Here is a 10507-nt window from a genome sequence, read left to right on the forward strand (position 1 = left end):
ACTATGAATGCAAAAAAGTACCTCAACGTTTTGGATGAATCTCTAATCAATTTCATGATTATTCATCAGTGCACAATTTTTCAACATGATTCAGCACCATGCCACACTGCGAAGTCTGTGAAGCAGTGGCTTGGATCAAAAAATATACAGTTGCTTGATTGGCCTGGAAATTCTCCAGATCTCAACCCAATTGAAAATCTTTGGATGTTAATCAAGAAGCGTGTATCTGCTAAGAACTGCAGTTCATTAGATGGTTTAAAAAATGCTATTCGTCATGTATGGTGTACAGAAATTACATCAGGACTATGTGAAAATCTTGCCAAATCCATGCCCAAACAAATTAGTGCTGTGTTAAAAAACAAAGGATATCCTACCAAATATTAATAGTACATCTGTTTAAAATGATTATACAATGTAATAAAAATAATTGAACTTGTTTTTGGTGAAAATATAATATTTTTGGAAGTATTATTGTTTTTGGAAGTAATTATGAAAAGTAATTATGATGTTGCAAGACTTTTTGCATTTGTGTACACATTGCAAACATTGATTTGTGTAAAATTGTGCCTTGTTGCAAGACTTTTTGCCAGCACTGTATATAAACAGTGATGGATCCAGCATTTTTTGATGTTTGAAATGCGATGATTGGAGGCTGCAAACAAAAAAACTCTAAAATTTAAATTCTAATTAAATGCACTTTAAATTTTAATGAACTATGATAATATATATTCAAAAGAAATTTCCAAATGTGGAAAAACAAAAAAAACTTACTTTCTGAGCAACCATAAACTTCAACCTGAACACAAAATGGCTTTTTATCATTCAATGGACGAAATTCTAATAACTTGACTGTAAAAGAATTTTCCAAGAACCAATATCGTGCAGTATCATTTTTTGGATAGTCAAATGTCTAAATACATAACAAAAAAGAATAAAAATCTATTCTTTTTGTCTTAAAAATCAGTTTCTCAATGATAAAAAAAAAAGACTTAAAAAAGGCTTCTTGGCTTATTTTGTTTTTTAAATAAACAAGTCACAACAATTCATTTGACCAGCAACTATAGCAACATATTTAAAGAAAGAAAAAAAAAGAAACACAAACACAATGATGCAATTAGATGGTCTCAGGAGAAAATTTAAAAAGTTAATAAAACCTAACCCATTAAAAAAGCCATACTAAAGATGAAAATTTAAATTTCTTTTTATGAGAAATCAGTTCAAAAAAGTATTCTCCATTGCAAAGTATTCAAAGATTACTAAATTTTATCTCAATTACTATAAAAAAATTTAGAAAAATCTTCAATAGAGTTAATAACAAATCCATTACATAAAATGTCATGTAGACAACATAACTATGCACATATAATACATTATGTAAAAATCTAATGATGTAAATGTAGATAGAACATGTTATGCACACAACATATTATTACATGAATATAACATGTTATGAGAGCATAATTAACAAGTGTTCCCTCAAAAATGTAACTTCAATAAAACATTTAAAAAAAGTATAACTATGGTTTTTTGAAAAAAATTTAATTTTATTTTGCTGGACTAATGCACATTTAATATTGTTAATTAATTCTTATCTGGTAATTCTTTAAGACATACTGCATTCAATTTTCTTTTAGACAAACTCGCAAACAGTTGCAATACCTCTGGAGTAATTCATTTTTAATAATAATTGATTCTTTCAATTCATTTTTAAGCATTTTTACCTTCCCACTTTTATTTGTAGACTAAACCTTTCAAATAACCCCAAAAGTCATGACTGGCCTTATCTCAGGACTGTTGGCAGAACTATATTTCTTAAAAACATAATTGATACTTTCACTGTTCAGCAAAGCAATGACATTTTTTGTATAATGAGCCAAAGTTATATCAGACCAAAAAAATTACATGAACCTTTACGCTTCTGCCATTTTTTTATCAAAGCTGATGCAATTTAATAAAATACATTCTTTATAAATTAATAATTCAGAGTATCTGTAATAAACTGATCCATTTAGTATTTATAAAAAAGCCTTTTTCAAATTTAAATTTCTTTTGATTCATAACTTGATCTAGCTATATATCTATAGACTATAGACCTAGCTCTATAGACCTGATGACTGAATGATATTTGTCACCAAATACAAATGTTGTAAAATTGGATTTCAACTTTACAACAAAAGCAATCAAAATGCATATTTTTTGTGTTTAATAATTTTTATTAAAGTAAATACACTACTCCCTCCGTTCTACAATAGCTGCCAAATTTGATGCATAAATTTTGTTCCATATTACTTGTCACATTTACAAAGATCGAACTTTTATGGCTATAACTTTGCTTGTGTTAAACTGGTTTTCAATAGTAATAACTTGTTGAAAGGGGCATATTCAAGGCTTTCTAAAAAACTTGGGCACTTGAAAATAGGTGATCAAGTCACAAACTTAAAAAGCTTTACAGTTTTATAGCAGTCAGAAAAAAGTTCTTTATTAATTTTGTAACTTTTATTTCGGTTATTCATTATTAAAAAAATTTTTTGTTTTCTCCACAGCTTCGGCATTACATTTAAATTTATGGGGAGTCAAATTTTTTCTCAAAGTTTTTTTTATTTATATGAGTAATTTTATAAAAATTGTTTCTGTTTAACATCAATATTTTTTCCATACATGTTTGTAGTGTTGAGAATACACTATCAAGTGTATCTCAATCAAATTGTTGGAAAGCTGTTTCTACTGCACTAATTAAATCATAAATATCTCTAGTGACCATCAGATGTTAGAATAATTATATTGAATTAAAAACCTTAAGATCCAAAACATCTGGACTATTCAGATGTTTACATTTTGATTGCAGACTCCAACCTTCTATTACAAGTTCTTTTTGTAAAGCAACAATTTTAAACAGCGCACATGAAAAATATTCACACTGTAAGACAAATTGTGGTAAGGTGGAACAAAAATAAAGCACATTTTTGTGAGGAGTTTTCTATTTATTTAATTTAATATTTAAATAAATTTTTTTTCTTAAATTTGTACTTTAAGAAAATAATTAAGACAGTACAAATTTAGTAAAACTTTAAGAAAACTACTAGAATAGCATGAATTTTCAATAAACCAACCAAAAATAACTAAATGTGACAACAATTGCGGAACAGAGGGAGTAATTTTTATTATACTACTTTAAATATATTTATCACCTGGACACACTCAAAAGTATGAGTGCATTTTCATAGATTCTTTAATAAGTTTTTATTTTTGAGTAAACTTAATTTTTTCCTTCATGGTTTTCATGATGGGTCAGTTTAGGCTGGCACTTGATGCTATTGCAAAATGTAGCGTTGAACAAAAAGACAATTTTTTGTATGTATTTGTTTGCTAACTAGACACAAAGAAAGTTAAATATTAACTTGTTTTATTAAACAGAAAGCTAAGTGCACATGCACAAAAGAACATTGCTAGAGGGCGGTATAATAACTTTAATTTAAATTTTTCTTTATTGGTTACATGCTATTTTTTTCCACCCTAGACAAAAGCCTAGTGTTTCTATAAGTAAATCCAGAACTGTGCTAAATAGTTATGCTTATGAAAAAACCTGACATTTTTATTGCATCATATTAGGACATAAAAAGTTTTACAACAGATTTACAAAACATTTTCAATAAAAAGTTATTAACAGAAAAAACTCAAAGTTATCTTTTTTAAATAAATATGATTAAATATTCTTTTCGACCTAACTAAAAAATTATTATGTATATTGAAATTTATTCTGATGTAATAATAAAATTCGTAAAAACTTCCACAAATATTCAAAACAAGTTAAAATATTTTACTGATATAATAATAATATTAAGTTGTGGTTATCGCTCTCTTGCAACTCTTCAATTCTGAAACCTTGAGCGCAAAGAAACATATTGAGTGAGCCATTACTAGGGATATGGTGGGGATCAAACTTAGAGCTTCTCGCTTATGAAATGGATGCTCAACCACTACACCATTACCACATGTAGAATGATAGTACTGTTTGACTGACGGTGATACCAAAGAGTTGACATGAGAGAAAAATTTGACAACTAGATATATGAGTTTTAGTCTTTGGCTATATGACATTATCTACATAATGAATTTCAAAAACTTATTTAAAATTTTTTAGAATAATCATAGAGTAAGAAAATTACTTATACTTTACTAACTTGACATTACTACTAGAAAACAATGTAGAGATAAGTAAAATAAGTGATAGAAGGAACAAAAGTTTTCTAATAAAAACATTTTTAATGTTTGATCTTATTAACTTTCTGAATTGCTGTAAACTGTGCACAATGTGAAACAAATGCAGTTGTATTTGTAGAATCTCATAAATGCAAGTCCCCAGCTATCAAGAAACATCTTACTTTCTATTGCAGCATCAAAAACTCCACTATAAAAACAATCTCTATAGTATGTAATCTCTATAAAAGGTAAACCATTTTGAAATTTACCATTGTTAAGGACTTGTTTTGAAATTGTCATAGAAGCTAAGTTAGGTACACATCATTGCCATTGTTTAGGACTTGTTTTGAGATTGTCATAGAAGCTATGTTAGGCACACATTATTGCCATTGTTTAGGACTTGTTTTGAAATTGTCATAGAAGTTATGTTAGGTACACGTCATTGCCATTGTTTAAGATTTGTTTTCAAATTGTCATAGAAGATGTAGTTAATGAACCAGAGTCTGTTGTGTTGTTTACTGCACCTTAACAACAACTAATCCTTATCCCAGTTTTTAATATAGCTCCAACATTCTTAGAGATCTTGTGAGGTTGGTAAGGGATGCGCGTGGTGTGGCTGTAAATATGTGTATAACTACACGCACTCATAACATAAAAATATACAAATATCCCTACATATATACATACATAAATACCTATATATATACATGCACACATACACCCATAAACATAACTAAGTCACCTTTTTAAACTATTACATCATTATATAATAATTTCAATTGATTCATTAGACAAAAATTGTTTCTGCAAAGGATAACTTCTGTCTCAAAACTAACCTGCTTTTTTGCTTTTAACTGTTGGCATTTTGAAACTTTCAAAATATCGTCCTCATTAACTTTTTTAAAGTACGCGCTTCAAAAGCCACAGATGCCACATTTGTATTTTACTAACTGAATAATAAATACTAACTAAAATAACTGACAAAATCTCAAAACTGCTTTGAACAGCAATTTACTCTGAACCTTTTAGACCTTTGTGCACAAAAATATATACATAATACCGAATGATGTAGAAAATAAAAAACAAAATCTGAATGATGTAGTAAACAAAAATCAAAACTTATTTATAAAACATTGAAAAAAAATTAATTTAAAGAATAATCTTCAACAAATAAAAAAAATTAATTACATACCAAAACCTTTTAAAATAAAAAAAGAATCTAACAATAGTTCCTTACATAATTGTTATCGACAAAAATTAGGAAATTTTTTTGTGCTCTACATTTTCTAACACTTGATTCCATTCTCTTTACTTTTATTAATTCTATTCCATTCAGTAAACCTTTTATCTATTTTTGACTGAAATATTGGTGTCATATTTGGGTGTTTTGGTTTTTGGTTAATGATTAATCTTCTCTTTAATACAAAGTCCATAAAGGCATTGCATTATATATGCATTATTTAAACTTTGTCAAACAAAAGATTAAACATTATTAAGAATGCAAAATAAATTTTTTTTAAAAAAGATGTCTAAGTGTAACTTAAATTAAATAAAAATATTTCAAACATTATACTTCATATATTATACCTTATACATCATAATTTATGTATTTACTTCATACATTATGTGTAATTATGTTATAATGTATGTATGAATATATGTGTGAAATGTATAAAATATAATGTATGAAACGTTAAAACTGATTGAAGATCATCTGAGAATAATAAAAGATTTTATCAATTTTTTTATTGAATAATTTATTTTCAATTGAACAGTTTCTGATGAATCCTATTTTAGTATTCAATATTTTAAGCAATTTTTTCAGTTTTTTCCATTTTGTAATTGAGAAAAGCTGCATTATACTGTAGATTTTGATATATTATCTTACATTATACTATATATATTTACATTATACTATATATATTTAAATAAATATCTGGGTGTTTTGGTTTTTCTAATAATTACTCTTTTCTTAAATACAAAGTTCATTAAGACATTGCATTATATATGTATTATCTAAACTTTGTCAAACAAAAGATTAATAATTATTAAGGATCCAAGTAGAAATAAAAAAAAAAAAAGAGGTCTAAGTGTAACTTAAATTAAATAAAAATATTTCAAACATTATACTTCATATATTATACTTCATACATCATAATTTATGTATTCACTTCATACTTCATACGCATTACATTAAATGAATGTATGAATATATATGTGTAAAATGCATAAAATATAATGGATGAAACGTTAAAACTGATTGAAGATCATCAGAGAATAATAAAACAATTTTTCAATTATTTTATTGAATAATTTATTTTCAATTGAACAGATTCTTATAAATCCTAATTTAGTATCCGATACTTTAAGTAATTTTTTCCTTTTTTTTCACTTTGTAATTGAGAAAAACTGCTACAAAATAATAAAATTACTACTGACAATCATATTGAATGACTCAAGTTGTATTTATTATAATATTTTATATATATTTTATATTTTAGAGCAATATTTTAATTACCTTATGGGCAACCAGACCAAAACCTGAGGTTACACCACTGGGTTAAAAGCAAGAGTTTCAAGTATTAAAAAAAAACTGAAATAGCTCCATTAACTCATGTGTTAACCAATATTTTCTGTTTTAATCTCCTAATAGCTGCATTATCCTGTAGATTTTTTCATATATTATCTTACATTATACTATATATTTAATAAATCAATCATTAATTTATAGTCAATTGCAGATTTGTTAGTATTAAAATTTTATTTAAAAAAAAAAAATATTTAGGACTTAAATGTGTATTAAAAGGAAAGATATTTCTAAGTCTAAAATAATAAATAATAAGTTTAAGACTAAGCAATTACATTCGATATCAATATATCATATACAATAATACCATATAAACAATCAAGTTAAATAAATTAAATATTTGATTACTTTTTTAATATAAATTTTTAATTTTTACCAAGCAAAATAAAAATATGATGGTATTAAACTTATACAAAGAAAAATATAATCAATAAATATTTTTGTACGTTGAAAACTACTATAATTAATTTATACTCTTTTAGATGTATCAGTTCTCCCTTCTTTATCAAGATGAAGATCCTCCATATCATTTATATTATATATGCCATACCTTATATATATCTTATCAACAGCTTCGTTATTGGTTCGAAATAAAAGACCTGTAAATAAAAATTCAAATAATTCATGGAATGAAATATAGAGCTAAAAGAAGAGAGTTAAAAAGTTGAATTTTGAATTATAATGTATAATGTATGATGTGTGAAGTATAATGTATGAAGTGTGATGTGTGAAGTATAATGTATAAAGTATAATGTGTGAAGTATAATGTATAAAGTATAATGTGCGAAGTATAATGTATAAAGTATAATGTGTGAAGTATAATGTATAAAGTATAATGTGTGAAGTAAAATGTGTGAAGTATAATGTAAGGAGTATAATGTATAAAATGTAATGTATGAAATATAATTAATGAAATATAATGTATGAAGTATTATGTATATAGTAAAATGTATGAATATGTATGTGCTAAGCATAAGTTTCGAAGGATCTTGTGTGAAATATAAAGGTAATGTAAATATATATAACCGTAAAATAAGAAAAATGGTCCATATCAAACCTACTTAATTGACATTTGAAGTTTTGTTTAATGTTAGTTGATTTTATAAAAACAATTTTCAATCTTACTTAAAATAAAAGTAAAATAAAAGAAATTCCAGAAATCATGAAAATGACACAGTTCAATAGAAAATTGTCATCTTTATGAGAAAAAAAATAGAAGTCTTAGAGAACTAGGATTAAGCAAATAGGAAAAACTAGACAGGACTAATATATTGTTTGATGATAATGTGTAGTATAATTTTTGATTTGTTATAGAATATTACTACAACCTTAAATCAATTCTTAATAATTTAAAGCTACAAATATAAATCAATTTCATTAATGCAAAAACAATAAATACTACTAATAAACTATTAATTAAAATTAAAGAAAATAACAACTTTAAACCAATTTTAAATAATTCAAAACAAAAAATAGTAATAACACTTTAAGATACCCATATATACATACTAATCATAATATCTATAATAGATATTATGGCTCATAATCAAAACAATAGAGCATCTATTATAAAGAAAACATTATTTAAATAAGGATGAGTTCAAACAAAGATGCAAAAAACCATGCAAAACAATATAACAGGCTGTAAGTGCATCAGGGTGATGCTGTAATAACATTTTTTTACAAAAATATGTTAAACTTTTTCTAAATCATGAATTTATTCTAAACACAACATAATAAAAAATAATTAAATAACTTAAAATTTCATAAGGTCAAAAAAATATGTTTTGGAGATAAAACAAAACTCCTATACTTCTGTTTAAGATGAATTTAATTTAAAATATAGACTATATAACAAAGTATAGTTTCAGGTTGGACATTTTAGAAAACATTTCAGTTAATAAAAGTCTTTCAAGAGCATCATGTGATTTCAGCCATTTTATTCGGATGTCCGTAGATAAGAGTTTTCTTTTAGCTCATTTGTTTAATGTATATTTGTTAATGAGACATTGACTTTAAGCATATGTTTGGTCAACTTGGACTTGAATGCAACTTGATGTGGCATCTTTTAGGTTTGCCAAATTCCGTTCCCCTCCTCACGCCCCCCCCCCTTCATTTTAAACCAGGTGTATGCTACTTCATTCAATGACAGGCTTTCTTTATGGATCCAAAAGTATCCTAATAAGACAATGCTGTGTAAAAGCAAGGCAGCTTGGTTAGTGGCTTAAGTTTGGGTAAAATATTGGTATCCAAATAGTGTTATATAGCTCAAGTTTGGGTTAAGAATTGGTATCCAAATAACATGAAAAAAAATAATAATTTATTAGTTAAAATAATATTGCCATATCAGTATCAAATGAACTGTTAAAAAATTAACAAGAAATAAACCTAGCCAATAGCATATAATTATCTCTCCAGGTAATTACAGTAGGAGGAGGTTGAGGCATGCAGAATATTGTATGATTAATTTAGTTGTGGATACTTTTCTTTTAGTTTTTTATAAAACTTTAAATCAGTTAAAGCTGGCAATTTGTAGTGCTATGAAAATTACCTTTTTTTTTAAAAACAAGGTATAAAATGTCAGCATTGCACCTATAATAAGGAATAGGTCTGTTAAATAGCTGAGACCTTAAAATCCTTATTATTCTACCAGAATCATCATGAAGTCTAAAATAAAATGTAATTGCTTATTTCCATTTAAAACATATACATTTAAAAACAAGTATTCTAAATTTTACTAACCTGTATTTACAGAACCGGTGTCACAAATAGTAAAAATATTTTATAAGCAACATCATGCTCTAAAAATGTTTCTTTTTTAGAAACTTTCGAGGTACCAAAATATGACCATATTTCCACTTTCTTAGCAAAACAATCATATGACACCACAGCTTTCCCATCAAAACTTAAAACAAAAGATGGTTGCAAAGACAGAGCTGTAAGTTTTACCAGAATTGTGACTTGCAATCTTTAACTAGCTCAAAAAAAAAGTAGATTAATATGAAAAAAAGAGTGGAATATATCTTCATGGAAATAAAATGAGCTACTTGCCCTAGTTCCTTTGTAGGTAGAGATACCAGTTTCTGTGCACATGATAGCATTTGGCATTGCCTTTGCTATCAAGTGCACAGAACTATTTATTTTTATTTTGAGAAATATAATTGCTCACTTTTGATTTGAGTTTTGGTGGTTCCAACAATGGCTAAAAACTGTCAGAGTCATCATCATTTTGAGAGCTTGAACCGATAAATAATTTATTTATATAATTAAGACCCATGATTTTTCCTATAACAGCCTGTAAACAGGATGCTCAACAACTTTTTCAGTAGTTGATACATAGCTTTCTATTAATCATTTGATGATCATCTGTTCTTCTGTCTTCATTTTTATACTTTTGTTTACATCTGTTTTATACTTTTGTTTACATCTGTTCTTCTGTCTTAATTTTTATACGTTTGGGGATATCAAAGGTCATAAGAAAATCCATAGATAGATTTACTATAGGTAGATTTTCTCTGCAAACATATTTTATAAGCATCCACAAGTTCATTCAACTTCTTTGTGATGCAAGCTCTGGATACTGACGGCAAGCTAAATTTTATATTCCAGAGCTCCGCCAAATCTTTTACTTTATATGCATAACAGCTTTTGGTGGTGGAGCAGACCGTGTGTCAACTAGATGGTGATAGTAGCCAAAAATGTACTAAACTTCCAGAATCA

At 26.5% G+C, this 10507-nt stretch overlaps 2 protein-coding genes across 12 annotated transcripts in view; one reads left to right on the top strand and one right to left on the bottom strand.

The window, feature by feature from the left end:
- The window catches only part of LOC101237339 (receptor-type tyrosine-protein phosphatase delta), a 544974-nt gene that overhangs the window by 275705 nt on the left and 258762 nt on the right, over positions 1-10507 (top strand). The gene's annotated exons all lie outside the window — the stretch shown is intronic.
- The window catches only part of LOC101239033 (uncharacterized), a 161528-nt gene that overhangs the window by 124695 nt on the left and 26326 nt on the right, over positions 1-10507 (bottom strand). For 8 of the 11 annotated variants that reach the window (XR_010639666.1, XR_010639665.1, XM_065801633.1 and 5 more), the window contains exons 5-6: positions 7262-7386; positions 772-910 (exon numbers count right to left, since the gene is read on the bottom strand). Coding sequence is in view for 6 of the 11 variants with exons in the window: in XM_065801633.1 (XP_065657705.1) it covers positions 772-910; positions 7262-7386 (264 nt within the window). In the remaining 5 variants the exon portion in view is untranslated. Of the gene's footprint in view, positions 1-771; positions 911-5036; positions 5148-7261; positions 7387-10507 lie in introns of those variants that run through there. The other 3 variants (XM_065801636.1, XM_065801635.1, XM_065801634.1) reach the window with 2 other exon arrangements.

The sequence above is a fragment of the Hydra vulgaris genome, chromosome 07, assembly GCF_038396675.1.
Source record: "Hydra vulgaris chromosome 07, alternate assembly HydraT2T_AEP".
NCBI classification, from domain to species: domain Eukaryota; kingdom Metazoa; phylum Cnidaria; class Hydrozoa; order Anthoathecata; family Hydridae; genus Hydra; species Hydra vulgaris.